This window comes from Scyliorhinus torazame, chromosome 21, assembly GCF_047496885.1.
Source record: "Scyliorhinus torazame isolate Kashiwa2021f chromosome 21, sScyTor2.1, whole genome shotgun sequence".
NCBI lineage: Eukaryota > Metazoa > Chordata > Chondrichthyes > Carcharhiniformes > Scyliorhinidae > Scyliorhinus > Scyliorhinus torazame.
Genome location: NC_092727.1, coordinates 65051228 through 65073514, shown reverse-complemented (window position 1 = coordinate 65073514; position 22287 = coordinate 65051228). Strand labels below are relative to the sequence as shown.

Below are 22287 nucleotides of genomic sequence, written 5' to 3'. Positions count from 1 at the left end.
GCTTCCCCAAAATACATGTTGCTTGGGAAAAGGAGTGTCTTGAGTTCAGGGAGTCAGAGTATATGTTGGGAACAAGAGGCAACTTCAGTTAAAACGGTGTGTTTAGTTATCAATATATTTAAGTGTCCAGAGTGTACATTAGTCTTTTAGCGCACATTTTTATTTTACTTTAATAACGTTTTGTATTAAGCTTACACAACGTTTGCCTTTGACAAGGTACCGCATGGTAGGTTGTTGCATCAGGTTAAATCTCACAGGATCCAGGGTGAGATAGCCAATTGGATACAAAATTGGCTTGACGACAGAAGACAAAGGGTGGATGTAGAGGATTGTTTTTCCAAACTGGAGGCCTGTAATAAGCGGTGTGCCTCAGGGATCGGTGCTGGGCCCACTTCCGTTTATAGTAATGATTTAGATGAGAATTTAGGAGGCACGGTTAGTAAGTTTGCAGATGACACCAAGATTGGTGGCATAGTTGACAGTGAAGGTGGTTATCTAGAATGGCAACAGGGTCTTGATCAATTGGGGCAGTGGACCGATGAATGGCAGATGGAGTTTAATTTGGATAAATGTGATGTGATGCATTTTGGTAGATCAAATCATGGCAGGACCTACTCAGTTAATGTTAGGGAGTTGGGGAGAGTTATAGAACAAAGAGATCTAGGAGTACAGGCTAATAGCTCCTTGAAAGTGGAGTCACAGGTGGACAGGGTGTTGAAGGCGGCATTCGGCATGCTTGGTTTCATTGGTCAGAACACGGAATATAGGAGTTGGGGCGTCTTGCTGAAGTTGTAAGGTGACACTTCAAATACTGTGTACAGCTCTGGTCACCCTATTATAGAAAGGATATTATTAAACTAGAAGAAGTGCAAGATTTACTCGGATGCTACCGGGACTTGATGGTTTGAGTTATAAGGAAAGGTTGGATAAACTGGGACTCAAAACCCCGAAGGACAACTTAACAATGGTTCTCAGTGGCCTATATTTGTTTGGAATAATGTGAGGAACTGTGTCAACCAGTCGTTGTCATAGAAGTTTACAGCATGAAAACCGGCTCTTGGGCCCAACTTGACCATGCTGCCCAGTTTTTACCACTAAGCTAGGCGCAATTACCCGCATTTCCCCTGGAGCATAGGAGGCTTAATGAGGGGCACAGATGAGGTAGATAGTCAACATTTTTTCCCCAAAGGTAGGGGAATCTAAAACTAGAGGGCATAGGATTAAGGTGAAAGGGGAGAGATATAAAGGGGTCCAGAGGGGTGATTTTGTTCACAGAGGGTGGAGTATCCAGAACGAGCTGCCAGAAACAGTAGTAGAGGCAGGTACAATTTTGTCTTTTAAAAAGCATTTAGTCAGTTATATGGGAAAGCTGGGTACAGCGGAATATGGGCCAAATGCGGGTAATTGCGCCTAGTTTAGTGGTAAAAACTGGGCAGCATGGTCAAGTTGGGCCCAAGAGCCGGTTTTCATGCTGTAAACTTCTATGACAACGACTGGTTGACACAGTTCCTCACATTATTCCAAACAAATATAGGCCACTGAGAACCATTGTTAAGTTGTCCTTCGGGGTTTTGAGACACTATCACAGGTAACCAGCAGGGTTCTTAACACCATCCATCACTGGGCCAAATTGCTCTCATCCGCTGCACCAATGCCCTAAGGTAGCAGTGGCCAAACTGTGTCCCTCCCGGACTAATCCGGCACATGACAATCTGCCACCTCAAACCCATTTGTTCAACATCTTTTATGTTGTTATTTTGCCTTTTGTGGATTATCACCAATGCGATCCAGGGCAAACATATATCAGAAAGTGTCAGCAGCAAGAGGAAATCCCGATCAGGATTATCACCAATGCGATCCAGGGCAAACATGTAGCAGAAAGTGTCAGCAGCAAGAGGAAATCCCGATCAGGATTATCACCAATGCGATCCAGGGCAAACATGTAGCAGAAAGTGTAAGCAGCAAGCCAAGAGGAAATCCCGATCAGGATTATCACCAATGCGATCCAGGGCAAACATGTAGCAAAGTGTCAGCAGCAAGAGGAAATCCCGATCAGGATTATCGATCTGGAATGTGAACTGCGCACACTGTGCAATATCAAGCATATATGGACACTTTGTACCAGAAGATGGTCACTACTCTTAGAACAGGGTAATCCGTTCTGGTCAGCAGTGAGGGACAGGAGTGGTCTGGGACCATGAGTGAGGCAGGTAAAGGGACCAAACAGACAGCAGTGGAGGAGTTTAAGACTTTGTAATTGTTAAACAAGTTTGAGGTGCTTGTGACCTCTGTGGACTGAAGCAAGGTATGCAGGGTGGATGAGCAGGCTGGCCATGGCATGGGTGCTCCTGTCCAAGGATGTGCAGGTGAGGTGGATTGGCCATGCTAAATTGCCCCTTTATGTCCAAGGGTAAGGTTGGGTTACTGGGATAGGGTGGAGGTGTGGGTTTAAGCATAAGTAGGGTGCTCTTTCCAAGGGCCGGTGCAGACTCGATGGGCCAATCCACCTAACCTGCACATCTATGGACTGTGGGAGGAAACCGAAGCACCTGGAGGAAACCCACGTAGACAGGGGGAGAAAGTGCAGACTCCGCACAGACAGTCACCCGAGGCCCTAATTGAACCCTGGGCGCTGGAGCTGTGAGAGTAGGAGGAGCAAAAAGGAAAGCAGGGTTTGTTGGGGACAGTATAATCAGGTGGGTAGACACCATTCTCCACAGCCAAGAGCGAGAATCCAGAAGGTTGGTGCCTGTGTTTGAGACATTGGCTCAGGGCTGGAAAGGAGTTTGAAGTGGGAGGAGAGGATCCAGTCATCATGGTCCATGTAGGTACCAATGACATAGGTAGAACTAGGAAAGGGGATCTGCATAGTCAGTATGAGGAGCAAGGCACTAAATTAAAGAGCAGAATCTCTTTAGGCAATAATCTCTGGATTATAACCTGAGCCACATACAAATTGGCATGGGGTGAATAAAATGAGAGAAACGAACGCACGGCTCAAAGACTGGTGTGGGAGAAGTGGGTTCTATTTTGTGGGGCACTGGCACCAATACTAGAGAAAGTGAGGGCTGTATATTGGGACGGTTTACACCTGAAGCATACTGGGGCCTGTACTCTCGCAATTCATGTAGCCAGGTAGGTAGAGAAGGTTTTAAACCAAATAGTGGGGGCAAGAGATCAAATTTGGGAAGGGGCTGGTTTAGTACAGTGGGCTAAACAGCTGGCTTGTAATGCAGAACAAGGCCAGCAGCGCGGGTTCAATTCCTGTACCGTGCCTCCCCAAACAGGCGCCGGAATGTGGCGACTCGGGGCTTTTCACAGTAACTTCATTGAAGCCTACATGTGACAATAAGAGATTATTATTATCCGGTAAACCAAAGCGTGGAGACAACGCGAGAGAACAAAGATGGAGTTTTATTTGGCCCTCCAAGCCAATGCTAACCATGCTGCTAGTCTAACTCAAAATCGTCTATACTTTAAATTTAAAAAAAAATAATTGTTCCGCTTATTGTCACAAGTACAAAAGAACAAAGAAAATTACAGCACAGGAACAGGCCATTCGGCCCTCCCAGCCTGCGCCGATCCAGATCCAGATCCTTTATCTAAACCTGTCTTCTATTTTCCAAGGAACTACTTCCCTCTGTTCCCCGCCCGTTCATATATCTTGAATTAGATCTTCCAAAATGCATCACCTCATATTTGCCTGGATTGAACTCCATCTGCCATCTCTCCGCCCAAGTCTCCAAACGATTTATATCCTGCTGTATCCTCTGACAGTCCTCATCGCTATCCGCAATTCCACCAACCTTTGTGTTGTCCTCAAACTTACTAATCAGACCAGTTACATTTTCCTCCAAATCATTTATGTATACTACAAACAACAAAGGTCTCTGCAGAACACCACTAGTTACAGCCCTCCAATCACCCTTCCACTGCTATCCACCGTCTATGACCGAGCCAGTACTGTATCCATCTTGCCAGCTCACCCCTGATCTCGTGTGACTTCACCTTCTGTACCAGTCTACCATGAGGGATCTTGTCAAAGGCCTTACTGAAGTCCATGTAGACAACATGCACTGCCCTACCTACATCAATCGGCTTTGTCACTTCCTCGAAAAACTCAGATCAAGTTAGTGAGATGTGACCTCCCCTTCACAAAACCTTGCTGCCTCGCGCTAATGCGTCCCATTTCTTCCAAATGGGAGTAAATGCTGTCTCGAAGAATCCTCTCCAATAATGTCCCTACCACTGACGTAAGGCTCACCGGCCTGTAGTTCCCTGGATTATCCTTTATACCCTCTTTAAACAAAGAAACAACATTAGTTTTCTCCAGTCCTCCGGGTCATCACCTGCAGCCAGTGTGGATATTTAAAATTTTTAAAAAATTTTTTATAAAAGAGTACCCAATTATTTTTTCCAATTTAGGGGCAATTTAGCGTGGCCAATCCACCTATTTTGGGTTGTGGGGGCGAAACCCATGCAGACACGGGAAGAATGTGCAAACTCCACACGGACAGTGACGCAGGGCCGGGATTCGAACCCGGGTCCTCAGCGCTGTAGGCAACAATGCTAACCACAGTGCCACGGTGCTGCCCATCCAGTGTGGATATAAAGATTTCTGTCAAGGCCCAGCAATTTCCTCCCTCGCCACCCTCAGTATTCTGGGGTAGATCCCATCAGGTCCTGGGGACTTATCTATCGTAATATTTTGTAAGTCGCCCAGCACCTCCTTCTTTAAGTTAATGTGACCTAGAGTATCGACACACCCTTTTCCAGACTCATCTTCCACCAAGCATCTTCAACCAGTATTTGATGAATACTGATGCAAAGTACTCATTCAGCAACTTCCTCTGGTTCCACGCAAAGATACCATCCCCTGTCCTTGAGTGGGCCAACCCTTTCCCTGGCTACTCTCTTGCCCTTTATATATGTGGAAAAAACCTTCAGATTTTCCTTAATCCTGTGTGCCAATTACTTTTCATGACCCCTTTTCACCCTACTGACTCTTTGCTTAAGTTCCTTCCTACTTTCCTGAAATTCGTCACGGTCTTTGTATGCTCCCAGTCTTCTAGGCATTACTAATGCTTCCTTTTTCTTTTGGGCTGGGATCATCCCTCGTTAACAAAGAAAAAGGTATTAATTTGGGAAATTATAAACAGACCGTGACAGGAGGGGGACAGAGAGTACAAATCTAAAAGAAAATCACCAGATAAGGCCAGAAGCTACAAAAATAAAGACTTTGCATTTGAATGTATGTAGCATTTGAAACTAAATAGATGAACTGACAGCGCAAATGGAAACCAGAACAAAGAAAATCACAGCACAGGAACAGGCCCTTCGGCCCTCCCAGCCTGCGCCGATCCAGATCCTTTATCTAAACCTGTCTTCTTATTTTCCAAGGATCTACTTCCCTCTGTTCCCCGCCCGTTCATATATCTGTCCAGATGCATCTTAAATGATGCTATCGTGCCCGCCTCTACCACCTCCGCTGGCAAAGCGTTCCAGGCACCCACCACCCTCTGCGTAAAAAACTTTCCACGCACATCTCCCTTAAACTTTCCCCCTCTCACCTTGAAATCGTGACCCCTTGTAATTGACACCCCCACTCTTGGAAAAAGCTTGTTGCTATCCACCCTGTCCATACCTCTCATAACTTTGTAGACCTCAGTGGGCAGCACGGTAGCATTGTGGATAGCACAATTGCTTCACAGCTCCAGGATCCCAGGTTTGATTCTGGCTTGGGTCACTGTCTGTGCGGAGTCTGTACATCCTCCCAGTGTGTGCGTGGGTTTCCTCCGGGTGCTCCGGTTTCCTCCCACAGTCCAAAGATGTGCGGGTTAGGTGGATTGGTCATGATAAATGCCCTTAGTGTCCAAAATTGCCCTTAGTGTTGGGTGGGGTTACTGGGTTATGGGGATAGGGTGGAGGTGCTGAACTTGGGTAGGGTGCTCTTTCCAAGAGCCGGTGCAGACTCGATGGGCCGAATGGCCTCCTTCTGCACTGTAAATTATATGATATGATAATCAGGTCCTCCTCAACCTCCATCTTTCCAATGAAAACAATCCTAATTTACTCAATCTTTCTTTATAGCTATCACCCTCCATACCAGACAACATCCTGGTGAACCTCCTCTGCACCCTCTCTAAAGCATCCACATCCTTCTGGTAATGTGGCGACCAGAACTGCACGCAGTATTCCAATTGTGGCCTAACCAAAGTCCTCTACAACTGTAACATGACCTGCCAACTCTTGTACTCAATACCCCGTCCGATGAAGGCAAGCATACTGTATGCCTTCTTGACCACTATCGGCCTGCGTTGCCACCTTCAGGGTACAATGGATCTGAACTCCCAGATCTCTCTGTACATCAATTTTCCCCAGGACTCTTCCATTGACCGTATAGTCCGTTCTTGAATTAGATCGTCCAAAATGCATCACCTCGCATTTGCCTGGATTGAACTCCATCTGCCATTTCTCTGCCCAACTCTCCAATCTATCTATATTTTGCTGTATTCTCTGACAGTCCTCCTCGCTATCTGCAACTCCACCAATCTTAGTATCATCTGCAAACTTGCTAATCAGTCCACCTATACCTTCGTCCAGATCATTTATGTATATCACAAACAACAGTGGTCCGGGCACGGATCCCTGTGGAACACCACTAGTCACCTTTCTCCATTTTGAGGCACTCCCTTCCACCACTCTCTGTCTCCTGTTGCCCAGTCAGTTCTTTATCCATCTAGCTCGTACACCCTGAACCCCATACGACTTCACTTTTTCCAATCAACCTGCCATGGGAAACTTTATCAAACGCGATAACTACAATCCAATTGCCATTCCAGACACAGTTGCAGGATGACATGGATTGGGACCTGAATTTTGAAGGGTACAGGATATTTAGGAAGGACAGGAAGTGAGGACAAGGTGGAGGGGTGGCTGTGTAAGTTAATGATGGTATTACCACAATAGAGAGAGATGACCCAAGTTCAGAAAAACGACAGATAATTGCGGAAAATAAGAGATCATGGTGTAGGGGGTAACATATTGGAATGGATTAAAAGTTGGACAGCCAACAGGCAACAGTAGGCAAAAATGGGCTTCCTTCTGGTTGGCAAGATGTAATGAGTTGTGAGCCACAGGGATCAGGGCTGGGGCCTCAACTTTTTATAAATTAGATCAATGACTTGGATTTAGGGACCAAAGTATTGTTGATAAATTTGCTTCATACACAAAGATAGGTAGGAAATCAGTTTTGAAGAGCACAAAAGGAGGCTAGAAAGGGATATAGATACGTTAAGTAAGTGGGCAAAGAACTGGCAAATGGAGTATAACATGGGAAAATGTGAAATGGTCCATTTGGCCGGTAGTATAAAAAAAGCTTATGATCGAAATGGCGAGAGAATGCAGAGGAATCTGGGTGTCCTAGTGCAGGAATCACAAAAGTAGTACAGATACAGCAAGTAGTTAAGAGAGCTAATAGAATATTATTTATTGTGAGGGTAATTTAATATAAAAATAGGGAGGTTACGCTTCAGTTGTACAGGACATTGGTGAGACCACATTTGGAGTATTGTGTACAGTATTGGCCTCCATATTTAAGGAAGAATGAAAATGCATTGGAAGCAGTTCAGAGAAGGTTTACCAGATTAATACCTGGAATAGGTGGGTTGTCTTATGAGGAAAGATTGGAGGCGCTAGGCTTGTATCCACTGGAGTTTCAGATTAAGAGGTGACTTAATTTGAACATACAAAATCCTGAAGGGTCTTGTTAGGATGGATGTGGGAAAGATGTTTTCTCTTATGAAAGGATCTAGAACTAGGGGTCACTGTTTAATAAATGGGTTGTCCATTTAAGACAGAGATGAGGAGAAATTCTCTTTATGGAACTATCATCCTCTATAGTGGTGGAAACAGAGTCATTGGGCGTGATAAGTTCCGCGAGATGTCGGAGAAAGAATCATACCCAAAAGGGGCGTGACCAAACAGCACTTGAAGTCGATTTTAAACAAACTTTGGCGAGTTTACCTGACATCTACTGGCCTCCCCAGCGAGGCAGCAGCGAGTGCCATTCAGCAGGGTCCACACAAATGTGGACCAGACAGGCAGATACTGGGGAGGGGGTCTCACAAGCTATCAAAGGCCCCATGGTGGTCAGGGTAAGTGCAGGGTGGCTTCCTGGTCCTCCCCCTGGAACACCCAGTGGCACTTTGGCCATGCCACTGCCAAGAACACTGCCCAGGTACCAGTGCAGTGGTGCCTGGGTGGCACTGTCAATCCTCAGGGCCCGAGGGGTGTCAATCCTATGAAAGAAGGGTAGATGGGGGGGGGGGGGTTTGAAGGTTTGAGGGCAGCTAAATAAGGGCCTATGGGTGGTGGGAAATTGGGGGTAACAGGTGGGGCTCCTGGAAGGAGGGTCCTATTAGTGGCATGAAGAGGGGAGAATCCCAGAGACCCCATAGTGGGTGTCCTCACTTGGGTACTAACCCCCTCCCCCCCCGCCCATGTGTCTGGGGGGGGGCACATTGCCCATGGGTGTGGAGGACCCACAAGCTCACTTAAGAGATCGGGGCACCCTTTCAAAATGGTGACCCAATCTCGGAATTCAGCTCCTCAGTGTTGAAAAAAATTCTAAGTGTGGGCTAAACTGCTGAGAAACTCCCTAGGGCCTAAAAAAGTGACTTTGTGTCATTGGATAGCAAAGCCAGCAGAAAACTCCCTGAAAAACCCGCCACAAATGAACTTAGACATTTTTCCATTGAATCCTGCCCTTTGAATATTTTTAAGGCAGAAGTACATCGATGCCTACAGTGCAGGAGGCTCATCGGCCCATCGAGTCGACACCTCAGAACGAGCACCCCAACAAGGCCAACTCCACCACCCCATAACCCCATCTAACCGTTGGACACTAAGGGGAATTTAAGCATGGCCAATCCACCTCACCTGCACTTCTTAGGGCGGTGGGAGGAAACCCACGCAGACACGGGAAGAACATACAAACACAGTGGCACCCAAGGCTGGGATTTAACCCGCGTCCCTGGCGCTAAGGCAGTGCTAACCAATGTGCCGTCCATAAGCAAGGGGGTGAAAGGTTAATGGGGTAGGAGGGAATATGGAGTTGAGGTTATAATTAGAGCAGCCGACAGCTAACTGAACTCCTGCTCTTAATTGGAATGTTCGGAAAATGTTTCTTCTCCACCTCTGGCTCTTTATCTAATCCTTGGTTTACAGGCCCCTGCTGCCCAGACAAGTTTTCTCCTGGTTTACTCAAACACACACAACATGATTTTGAACATCTCTATTAAGGCTCCTTTCAACTTTCTCTGTTTTAAGGGAAATACCAGCTTCCCCACATAATTGAAATTTAACATCCCTGGTTCTATTTTAGTAAACCTCTTCCATACCCATACCAAGGCCTGTCATCCTTCCTAAAGTGTGGTGTTCAGAACTACATGCAATAATACACAATCCAGGGCCCAACCTTGATTGGAGATATAAAATAATCTTCTTTGTGTCACAAGTAGGCTTACATGAACACTGCAATGAAGTTACTGTGAAAAGCCCTTAGTCGCCACACTATGGTGCCTGCTCAGGTACACGGAGGGAGAATTCAGAATATCCAATTCACCTAACAAGCACGTGTTTTGGGCTCCCACAAGTCCTGAAAGATGTGCTGTTAGGTAATTTGGACATTCTGAATTCTCCCTCTGTGTACCCGAACAGGCATCGTACTGTGGCGACTAGGGGCTTTTCGCAGTAACTTCATTGCAGTGTTAATGTAAGCCTACGTGTGACAATAAAAAGATTATTATTAATTAGCTTTCCGCCAGTTCTGTACTCTGACCTTTGGTTGTACCTTGTCCTTGTTGGTGGATATCTATTTAATGCGAGCCAGCATGCACTTATGATGCCACAATGAATGATTTGATGTACATTTGTCTTCAGTTTACTAGCTGGATAAGCACTACTAAACACAGTGCTGGGTGATAGAATGATTGATTTTTAGTTTATTAAATTCTAGCAGTATAACTGCATGCATTTGAGTGTCCCTGTATTTCAGCCCAACATGTACTTAAATTTGTTAACTTATGTCTCAACAAAGTTCCATTTTAAAAAAATGTAGAGTACCCAATTAATGTTTTCCAATTAAGGGGCAATTTAGCGTGGCCAATCGACCTACGCTGCATATCTTTGTATTGTGGGAGCGAAACCCACGCAAACACGGGGGAGAATGTGCAAACTCCACATGGACAGTGACCCAGGGCCGGGATCGAACCTGGGACCTCGGCGCCGCGAAGCAGCAGGGCTATCACAACAAAGTTCCTGCTGTGCGACCGGAATCTCTACGTTTATCTCAGTAATTTAGTTGGACAGTCAAACATATCAATGGGTTTTAGCTTGAATGCACAAAGGAAAAAATGCTTCCAATCATTCTGCGAAACTTTGTCATTTAAAATGCATTGATAAAATAATCAAGTATGTCAGCTTGATTCACCAATTTTGTGGACCAACAGAGCTGGTCATCAAGGTGCTTCTATGAAGCGAATAGGAAACACAGCCTGACTCGCACTCATTCCTCCCTGAATAGAAGTTGCTTTACTCCCATTATGTGAACACAAATACATGGCCAGGTCGGTGGTATCAGTTAAAACCTGTTTGACGTCATGTGATTTATGAAAATTAACACTGATTCATGTAAACATGAATCTTCATTTGCAAGAAGCACACAATGGTTCCTTAGCTTTGATTCCGAATGCTGGATAAACTATTCTAGTGCTGGTACTGGCTAGTTATTTACACAAGTACAGCAAAAACCAGCTGAGTGGAAATAACAGAGACCCTAATACAATGAGCAATCAGGTTACTTCTTGTAAATATACAAACACGCTAACAATTGTTTATTCCCGACTCGTGCAAACGTAAAACGTGGTCGAACCATGGCTTACAAAGGAAATTAAAGACAGCATTACATCCAAGGAAGAGTAACCAGGTTAAAGTTCAACAGGTTTATTTTAAATCACAAGTCTTCGGAGCGCTGCTCCTTCATCAGGTGACTCCCCCCTGAGCAGGTGGGATCAGGTTACAGAGTTGGACAATCAGCCATGATCATACTGAACGACAGAACAGGTTCGAAGGGCTGAATGGCATACTACGATTTTCTATGTATATTGTGGTACCTCTGTGCAAATTCCCGGTAACTTCTATAAAAGTAGTGGCTAAAATCACTTTGTTTATGCGATGGCGCTTTAAAGTGTACTGAGTTATAACTTTGCATCTTCACTGTTTTTTCTGCATTTTAACTGATTTGCAGTTACTGCAGTACTTACCCTCCGTTAGTTCTGTTGAAAGTTCCCGCTGCCTCTTTTTATTCAGGTATTTTTCCTGTACTGGAGTACTCTCCAGTTTGGACACACACAGTAAATCATCCAAGTGCTGTTTAAATGGCTTCTCTGTACGATTCTTATTGTGAGCATACTCTGCAAAGAAACACAAGAACTTAATGATTCAATGTGCACCAATTTCAATACTTGCATCTAACAACTCCTGATCCTTCTGTAAAATCATTTGTTACAAAGAAGGAGTAGGAACAGAGGTAGCCATTTCTCATTGATTCCAGGTCAAGCAGTTTGGCTGGTCCATAATTCAATTACACTTCACACGAGCAACAGCTAGTTTCAAAACTGTTCTTGCACCTCTCTATAATCCCTTAGCAATTTTCTCCCCTTTTGATCTTTTTGGATGAGTTAGTGACCTATAGAATACCCCTGGTGGCGTAATACCTCTATTGTTTCTTCACTCTCAACAACCAGATTCTGTCATTCAACCACTCTGGGAAATCCACTCTCCAGGACTGTATCTCCTCAATCAATTCTGCCAGCCTTCCTCAGTAGAGTGGATCTGCTGATTGGCTGTTGCAGGGGAAATTCGCATCAGTGCATTGCGGTCACTGTATCTAGGTGGTTGTTTGTGGAGGGGCTGTTGTCAAGTGACAGTTAAATCCCAAACACTTGTTCAGTGTTTCCCTCCCTGCCTCCTCCTCTAACCAAAAAAACCTTAAACAATCACTGTAAGGACCCCAGACAAGTAAAGATCAAGAGGGAGACTCAAGGGCAGGTAGAAGTAGAAAGAAGTTGAACCGTGACATCACAACCTGCAGGCAAGTGATTGGCTGGTAACTGGTAAGTATTTTTTCTTTTCCCTGAGGTGTTCTCGTGTGGGGCGCAGTGGTTGCTGAGTGAGTGCTTGCTGAGAATAAGAGTAAATTTTTAAAAAAATGTACTGTTGGGAGTTTCCAGCTGAATCCAGTCGGAGTGAGGACAGAGTGACTGCTGGGTAAGTAGTAAAGATTTAAATTGTTTGCGCGGGGCAATAATAGCTGATTGCTGTCCTCGTGCGGGGTGCAGTGGTTGCTGGTTAAGTGTCTTATTTTTACCTGTATTTATTTAAGTTGGGCAGTTCCTAAACACTACACTTGCAGTGTCCCCCACCCTTCCACCTCCTCTAACCTAAGGGGTACAGTGAATAACAGGTAAGCTCTTTCTTTCTTTTTCTTGTTTTATCTAGAGGGGATGGCAGGGAAGACACTGCAATGTTCCTCCTGCAGAATGTTTGAGGTGAGGGATGCCGTCAGTGTCCCTGCTGATTTCACCTGTGGGAAGTGCACCCATCTCCAGCTCCTCAGAAACCGTGTTAGGGAACTGGAGCTGGATGAACTTCGGATCATTCGGGAGGCAGAGGTGGTCATAGATAGTAGCTTCAGGGATATAGTTACTCCGAAGAATAAAGATAGATGGGTGACGGTGAGAGGGGCTGGGAGGAAGCAATCAGTGCAGGGATCCTCTGTGGTCGTTCCCCTCAATAACAAGTATACCACTTTGGATACAGTTGAGGGGGACGAGCAACCAGTGGTAAGCCACGGTGACCGGATCTCCAGCACTGAGTCCGTCCCTGTGGCTCAGAAGGGAAGGAGGGAGAGCAGGAGAGCAATAGTTATTGGGGACTCGGTAGTTAGAGGGACAGATAGACGGTTCTGTTGCAACGAAGAGACTCACGGATGGTATGTTGCCTCCCGGGTGCCAGGGTCCGTGACGTCTCGGACCGTGTTTTCAGAATCCTTAAGGGGGAGGGGGAACAGTCACAAGTCATGGTACACATCGGTACCAACGACATAGGTAAGAGAAGGGACGGGGATTTAAAACAGGAATTTAGGGAGCTATGGTGGAAGCTGAGAGCCAGGACAAACCATGTTGTCATCTCTGGTTTGTTGCCGGTGCCACGTGCTAGCGAGGTGAGGAACAGGGTGAGAGTGCAGATAAACACGTGGCTGCAGGGATGGTGTAGGAGGGAGGGTTTCAGGTCCGTGGATAATTGGAGCACATTCTGGGGAAGGTGGGGCCTGTACAGACAGGACGGTTTGCACCTGAACCAGAGGGGCACCAATATCCTGGGAGGGAAATTTACTACGGCCCTTGGGGGGGGTTTAAACTAATTTGTCAGGGGGATGGGAAAACGAGCTGTAGTCCAGAAGCCAGTGTTGAGAGTAGTGAGGTACTGAGGAGGGTATCAAGGTCGCAGGAGTGTACCGGCAGACAGAAAGGTGGGTTGAAGTGTGTCTACTTCAATGCAAGGAGCATCCGGAATAAGGTAGGTGAACTTGGAGCGTGGATTGGTCCTTGGGACTACGATGTTGTGGCCATTATGGAGACATGGTTAGAACAGGGACAGGAATGGTTGTTGGACATTCCGGCGTACAGATGTTTCAGTAACAGTAGGGAAGGTGGTAAAAGAGGTGGAGGAGTAGCATTGTTAATCAAGGATAGTTTAACGGCTGCAGAAAGGCAGTTCGAAGGGGGTCTGCCTACTGAGGTGATATGGGCCGAAGTTAGAAATAGGAAAGGAGCGGTCACGTTGTTAGGAGTTTTTTTTATAGGCCCCCAAATAGTAATAGAAATGTGGAGGAAGAAATTGCAAAACAGATTATGGATAGGTGTGGAGGTCTCAGGGTAGTTGTCATGGGTGACTTTAACTTTCCAAATATTGATTGGAACCATCTCTAGGTCGAACAGTTCGGATGGGGCAGATTTTTGTACAGTGTGTGCAGGAAGGTTTCCTGACACAATATGTGGATAGGCTGACAAGAGGGGGGGCCACATTGGATTTGGTACTGGGTAATGAACCGGGCCAAGTGTTAGATTTGTTTGTGGGAGAGCACTTTGGAGAAAGTGACCACAATTCGGTGTCTTTCACTATTGCAATGGAGAGGGATAGGGCCATACGACAGGGCAAGGTTTATAATTGGGGGAGGGGAAATTATGATGCGATTAGGCAAGAATTAGGGAGGTTTTGATGGGAACAGAAACTGTCAGGGAAAGGCACAAATGAAAAGTGGAGCTTGTTCAAGGAACAAATACTGCGTGTCCTTGGTAGGTATGTCCCTGTCAGGCAGGGAGGAAATAGCCGTGAGGGAACCATGGTTCACAAAAGAGGTTGAGTGTCTTGTCAAGAGGAAAAAGGAAGCGTATGTAAGGATGAGAAAACAAGGTTCAGTTGGATCGCTTGAGGGTTACAAGGTAGCAAGGAATGAGCTAGAAAAAAGGGCTTAGGAGAGCTCGGAGGGGGCATGAGAAGTCCTTGGCGGGTTGGGTCAAGTAAAACCCCAAGGCTTTTTACTCTTATGTGAGAAATCGAAGAATGACCAGGGTGAGGTTAGGGCCGGTAAAGGACAGTAGTGGGAACTTGTGCATGGAGTCAGAAGAAATAGGAGGCGTTGAATGAATACTTTTCTTCAGTGTTCACCAAGGAGAGGGGCCATGTTTTTGAGGATGAGAGTGTGATACAGGCGGGTAGGCTGGAGGAGGTAGATGTTCTGAGGAAGGATGTATTAGCAATTTTGAAAAACCTAAGGGTCGACAAGTCCCCTGGGCCAAATGGGATATATCCAAGGATTCTTTGGGAGGCAAGGGATGAGATTGCAGAGCCTTTGGCTTTGATCTTTGGGTCCACACTGTCCACGGGGATAGTGCCAGAGGACTCGAGAGTGGCGAATGTTGTTCCTCTGTTCAAGAAAGGGAATAGGAATGACCCTGGTAATTATAGGCCGGTTAGTCTTACCGGTGGTCGGTAAGTTAATAGAAAAGGTCCTGAAGGATAGGATTTATGACCATTTGGAAAGATGCAGCTTAATCCGGGATAGTCAACACGGATTCGTGAAGGGCAAGTCTTGCCTCACAAATTTGATTGAATTCTTTGAGAAGGTAACTAAGTGTGTAGATGAGCACAGTACGAAGTCTTACAACACCAGGTTAAAGTCCAACAGGTTTGTTTCGATGTCACTAGCTTTCGGAGCGCTGCTCCTTCCTCAGGTGAATGAAGAGGTCTGTTCCAGAAACACATATAGACAAATTCAAAGATGCCAAACAATGCTTGGAATGCGAGCATTAGCAGGTGATTAAATCTTTACAGATCCAGAGATGGGGTAACCCCAGGTTAAAGAGGTGTGAATTGTGTCAAGCCAGGACAGTTGGTAGGATTTCGCAGGCCAGATGGTGGGGGATGAATGTAATGCGACTTGAATCCCAGGTCCCGGTTGAGGCCGCACTCATGTGTGCGGAACTTGGCTATAAGTTTCTGCTCGGCGATTCTGCGTTGTCGCGGGTCCTGAAGGCCTGATGGTTGGATGGAACTTATTAATGTCATCGTGTAGTCGTTTCAGTGATTCTTCGCCGTGGGTCCAAAGGAAAAAAATGTCATCGATGTATCTGGTGTATAACATCGGTTGAAGGTCCTGTGCGGTGAGTAGGTCCTGTTCAAACTTGTGCATGAAGATGTTGGCGTATTGGGGTGCGAATTTTGTCCCCATGGCTGTTCCGTGCGTCTGGATGAAGAACTTGTTGTCGAAGGTGAAGACGTTGTGATCCAGAATGAAGCGGATGAGTTGCAGAATTGCGTCTGGAGATTGGCAGTTGTCGGTGTTGAGTACTGAGGCTGTTGCAGCAATGCCGTCGTCATGGGGGATGCTGGTGTAGAGTGCCGAGCCGTCCATTGTGACGAGGAATGTACCTGGTTCAACTGGTCCATGGGTGCTGAGTTTCTGTAGGAAGTCCGTCGTGTCGCGACAGAAGCTGGGTGTACCTTGTACGATGGGTTTCAAGATGCCCTCGATGTAGCCAGAGAGGTTCTCACACAGGGTCCCATTGCCTGAAACGATAGGGCGGCCTGGTGTGTTGGCCTTATGTATTTTCGGGAGGCAGTAGAGATCTCCAATGCGGGGAGTACGTGGGATGAGAGCACGTAGGGTGCTCTGAAGATCTGGATCCAAGGTCTTGATCAGTCTGTTAAGTTGGCGGATGTGTTCCTTGGTCGGATCTGAGGGTAACTGTCTGTAGTGTTCTTGGTTGTTCAGTTGTCGGTATACTTCTTTGCAGTAGTCCGTTCTGTTCAGTACGACAGTGGCCCCACCTTTGTCTGCTGGTTTGATGACGATGCTGCGGTTGGTCTTGAGAGCGCGGATGGCATTGCGTTGTGCTTGGGTGACGTTCGGGGCTGTCTTGTGAATGCGACTGATGAATCTGGCATTGACGCGACTCCTGACGGCTTGAGCATACATGTCGAGTCTAGGGCAGCGACCTTCCGGAGGGGTCCAATTCGACTCTTTCCTCTTCGGTTGCCGCACCGCAGATCTCTCGGTCTGCTGTTCTGGTTCATTGGTAGTCTGCTTGGGTTCGCTGTTGGCCTCTTGGGGTCTGTGGAATAATTCCCGGAGCCTCATTCGCCTGATGAATTCCTCCGTGTCTGCCGCGAGACTGATGGGGTCCATTTTGGTGGTGGTGCAGAAATTAAGCCCTCTGCTGAGGACTTCGATTTCATCTGGTTGAAGGGTGTAGTCTGACAAGTTGACAATAGATTTCCCTGTATTGTTTTCTACTGTGACACCGGGGGTGGCTTGGTTGCTGCCGGTGGTGATGCCAAGTTTCTCAAGCTTTCTGTTCTTGGTATGCATATAGGTGGCATAGTATTGTTGTCTCATCTGTTTGGTGGTGTTCCGCAGCTGGTCTGCTGCATCCTGAGCGCAAGTTGAGAATATGGCCTCTATCTTGGTTTCCAGGTTGCGTCGTCTGCTGTAGAGCTGGCGGACGAGGTGGTTGAGGAGTGTGAGAGAGGTGCGACGGCAGAGTCTCTCAGCGAAGTCTGTGTTGTAGGTCGACTTGAGTGGGTTTGTGATCTGTAGCCCTTTCGGGATCTTGTCTGCTTTCTTGCATCTTTGTAGAAACTTAATGTCAGTGTCTATATGCGCAATCTTCCTGGAGATCCTCTCCACTTTGAGCCGGCAGTTTGCGGTGTCGATGGTAGCCATGATGTGGAGATGCCGGCGTTGGACTGGGGTGAGCACAGTACGAAGTCTTACAACACCAGGTTAAAGTCCAACAGGTTTGTTTCGATGTCACTAGCTTTCGGAGCGCTGCTCCTTCCTCAGGTGAATGAAGAGGTATGTCCCAGGAACACATATATAGACAAATTCAAAGATGCCAAACAATGCTTGGAATGCGAGCATTAGCAGGTGATTAAATCTTTACAGATCCAGAGATGGGGTAACCCCAGGTTAAAGAGGTGTGAATTGTACCAAGCCAGGACAGTTGGTAGGATTTCGCAGGCCAGATGGTGGGGGATGAATGTAATGCGACATGAATCCCAGGTCCCGGTTGAGGCCGCACTCATGTGTTTGAAGGCAAGTAGTGGGGTTGTGGGGATGACCTTGGCAAGATGTTCATCGTCATCAATGACGTGTTGAAGGCTGTGAAGAAGATGACGTAGTTTCTCCGCTCCGGGGAAGTATGGACCATGGACTCACCATGGACTACTCTCCAAAATCAGTTGCATTTTTGGACACACTTGTCTCCATCAAGGACGGTCACCTCAGCACTTCGCTTTACCGCAAACCCACGGATAACCTCATGATGCTCCACTTCTCCAGCTTCCACCCTAAACACATTAAAGAAGCCATCCCCTATGGACAAGCGCTCCGTATACACAGGATCTGCTCAGACGAGGAGGAGCGTAACAGACATCTACAGACATTGAAAGATGCCCTCGTACGAACGGGATATGGCACTCGACTCATCGATCGACAGTTCCAACGCGCCACAGCGAAAAACCGGACCGACCTCCTCAGAAGAAAAACATGGGACACATCCGACAGAATACCCTTCGTCGTCCAGTACTTCCCCGGAGCGGAGAAACTACATCATCTTCTTCACAGCCTTCAACACGTCATTGATGACGATGAACATCTTGCCAAGGTCATCCCCACACCCCCACTACTTGCCTTCAAACAACCGCGCAACCTCAAACGAACCATTGTTTGCAGCAAACTACCCAGTCTTCAGAACAGTGACCTCGACACCACACAACCCTGTCATGGCAATCTCTGCAAGACGTGCCAGATCATCGACATGGATACCACTATTACACGTGAGAACACCACCCACCAGGTACGCGGTACATACTCGTGCGACTCGGCCAACGTTGTCTACCTCATACGCTGCAGGAAAGGATGTCCCGAAGCATGGTACATTGGCGAGACCATGCAGACGCTGCGACAACGAATGAACGGACATCGCGCAACAATCACCAGGCAGGAATGTTCCCTTCCAGTCGGGGAACACTTCAGCAGTCAAGGGCATTCAGCCTCTGATCTCCGGGTAAGCGTTCTCCAAGGCGGCCTTCAGGACCCGCGACAACGCAGAATCGCCGAGCAGAAACTGATAGCCAAGTTCCTCACACGAGTGCGGCCTCAACCGGGACCTGGGATTCATGTCGCATTACATTCATCCCCCACCATCTGGCCTGCGAAATCCTACCAACTGTCCTGGCTTGGCACAATTCACACCTCTTTAACCTGGGGTTACCCCATCTCTGGATCTGTAAAGATTTAATCACCTGCTAATGCTCGCATTCCAAGCATTGTTTGGCATCTTTGAATTTGTATATATATGTGTTTCTGGAACAGACCTCTTCATTCACCTGAGGAAGGAGCAGCGCTCCGAAAGCTAGTGACATCGAAACAAACCTGTTGGACTTTAACCTGGTGTTGTAAGACTTCGTACTGTGCTCACCCCAGTCCAACGCCGGCATCTCCACATCATGTGTAGATGAAGGTAGAGCAGTTGATGTCATATACATGGATTTTAGTAAGGCGTTTGATAAGGTTCCCCATGGTTGGCTCATGAAGAAAGTAAGGAGGTGTGGGATAGAGGGAAATTTGGCCAATTGGATAAGTAACTGGCTATCACATAGAAGACTGAGGGTGGTGGTGGATGGAAAATGTTCAGACTGGAGACCAGTTACCAGCGGTGTACCACAGGGATCAGTGCTGGGTCCTCTGCTATTTGTGATTTTTATCAATGACTTGGAGGAGAGGGCTGAAGGGTGGGTCAGTAAATTTGCTGATGACACCAAGATTGGTGGAGTACTGGATGAGGTGGAGGGCTGTTGTAGGCTGCAAAGAGACATTGATAGGATGCAGAGCTGGGTCGAAAAATGGCAGATGGAGTTTAACCCTGATAAGTGCGAGGTGATTCATTTGGTAGAAAAAATTTGAATGCGGATTACAGGGTCAATGGCAGGGTTCTGAGGAATGTGGAGGAACAGAGAGATCTTGGGGTTCATGTCCACAGATCTCTGAAGGTTGCCACTCAAGTGGATAGAGCCGTGAAGAAGGCCTATAGTGTGTTAGCGTTTATTAACAGGGGGCTTGAGTTTAAGAGCCGCGGGGTTATGCTGCAACTGTACATGACCCTGGTGAGACCACATTTGGAGTATCGTGTGCAGTTCTGGTCACCTCACTATAGGAAGGATGTGGAAGCATTGGAAAGTCGAAGGGGAGGCAGGAGTTGCCAGGGTCAGCAGGAGTCAGCTGACTTGCGGAAGTGCAATGGGGGGAGTAAATCAGCTAGGATGGGTCCTTGCCCGGGGGGGAAATCAAGTTGTTGCTGCTAAGGTCAAGGAGGAGCTGGAGCGAGTGGGGGGGGGGGGGGGTGTCGAGACGGGGGTATGCAGCTGTGGTGAATGGGCCGGGTGTGAGGTGCGGGCGCGTGGCTGGCCGAGGAGGGTCATGGCTAGTCGGCGGGGAAGGGGGGTGGGTAGCCCCCTGATCCGGCTGATAACCTGGAATGTAATGGGACTGAATGGGCCGGTTAAGCGGGCCTGCATGTTTGCGCACCTGAAGGGGCTCAAGGCGGATGTGGTTATGCTCCAGGAGGCACAACTGAGGGTGGCAGACCAGGTAAGACTGAGGAAAGGGTGGGTAGGTCAGGTGTTTCACTCGGGGCTAGATGCCAAAAATCGAGGGGTGGCGATCTTGGTGGGAAAGGTGGTGTCATTCGAGGTGTCGAACATGGTGGCAGATAATGGCGGTCGGTACATAATGTTAAGTGGTAATTTGCAGGGAGAGAGGGTGGTACTGGTCAATGTGTATGCTCCGAACTGGGACGATGCGGGTTTTATGCGGCGTTTATGTTGGGTCGGATCCCAGACTTGGAAGTGGGGGGCTTGATAATGGGGGGAGACTTTAACACGGTGTTGGATCCAGCACTGGATTGCTCCAGGTCTAGGACGGGTAGGAAGCCGGCGGCGGCAAGAGTGCTGAGGGGATTTATGGACCAAATGGGAGGGGTGGACCCTTGGAGATTTGCAAGACCGGGGACTAGGGAATTTTCATTCTTCTCACATGTCCATAAGGCTTATTCTCGAATCGACTTTTTCATTTTGAGTAGGGCGCTGATAGCGAGAGTAGAGGATACCGAGTATTCGGCAATAGCCATTTTGGACCACGCCCCGCATTGGGTGGACTTGGAGATGGGGAGGAGAGGGACCAGCGCCCGCTGCGGCGCTTGGAGGTGGGGCTGTTGGCTGGACGAGGAGGTGAACAAGCGGGTCCGAGGAAGTATAGAGAGGTACTTGGAGACCAATGACAATGGGGAGGTCCGAGTGGTGTTGGCATGGGAGGCACTGAAGGCGGTGGTGAGGGGAGAGCTGATCTCCATTAGGGCCCACAAGGAGCGGGGGGAGAGGGAGAGGCTGGTGGGGGAGATGGTGAGGGTAGACAGAAGGTATGCGGAAGAGCCTGAGGAAGGATTGTTGAGGAAGAGGCGCAGCCTCCAGGCCGAATTCAACCTGGTGACCACCAGGAAGGCGGAGGTGCAGTGGAGGAAGGCCCAGGGGGCAGTCTACGAGTATGGGGAAAAGGCAAGCCGGATGCTGGCTCATCAGCTTCGGAAGCGGGACGCAGCTAGGGAGATCGAGGGAGTTAAAGACAGGGGAGGAAGCGTGGTGCGGAGTGGGGTTGGCATCAATGGGGTCTTCAGGGACTTCTACTATGAATTGTACCGATCCGAGCCCCCACAGGAGGAGGGAGGAATGGGCCGTTTCCTGGACCAATTGAGGTTTCCAAAGGTGGAAGAGGGGCTGGTGGCGGGACTGGGGGCCCCGATTGGGCTGGAGGAGCTGATCAAAGGGATCGGAAGCATGCAGGCGTGGAAGGCACCGGGGCCGGACGGTTTCCCGGTCGAGTTCTATAAAAAATATATGGACCTGTTGGGCCCGCTGTTAGTTAGGGCCTTTAATGAGGCAAGGGAGGGGGGGGGGGCTTTACCCCCGACGATGTCCCGGGCACTGATCTCCTTGATCCTGAAGCAGGACAAGAATCCCCTGCAATGTGGGTCTTACAGACTGATTTCCTTGCTAAATGTAGATGCCAAGGTGCTGGCGAAGGTCTTAGCCACGAGGATTGTGTGCCGCAGATAATCCATGAAGACCAGACAGGGTTTGTGAAGGGGAGACAGTTGAACGCGAAATGTGCGGAGACGTTTGAACGTTATCATGATGCCGGCGAGGGAGGGGAGGCAGAGATAGTGGTGGCGATGGACGCGGAGATAGCTTTCGATAGGGTAGAGTGGGGGTACCTGTGGGAGGTGCTGAAGAGGTTCGGGTTTGGGGAGGGGTTTGTCAGGTGGGTTCGGCTGTTGTATGAGGTCCCGATGGAGAGTGTGGCCACAAATAGGAGGAGGTCCGAGTACTTTCGGTTGCACCAAGGGACGGGACAGGGGTGTCCCCTGTCCCCCCTGCTCTTCGCACTGGCGATTGAACCCCTGGCTATGGCACTGAGAGTCGAGGAACTGGAGGGGATTGGTGCAGGGTGGGAGGAGCATAGGGTGTCGCTTTATGCGGACGACCTGCTGCTGTATGTGGCGGACCCGGTGGGAGGAATGCCAGAGGTAATGAGGATCCTTAGGG

The 22287-nt window shown here is 48.0% G+C and overlaps 1 protein-coding gene across 1 annotated transcript in view; it reads right to left on the bottom strand.

Annotated features, from left to right (window-relative positions):
* The window catches only part of LOC140398057 (KAT8 regulatory NSL complex subunit 1-like), a 272866-nt gene that overhangs the window by 31575 nt on the left and 219004 nt on the right, over nt 1-22287 (bottom strand). The window contains exon 8 of the mRNA XM_072486269.1: nt 11325-11474. Coding sequence (XP_072342370.1) covers nt 11325-11474 — 150 coding nt within the window. The remainder of the gene's footprint in view (nt 1-11324; nt 11475-22287) is intronic.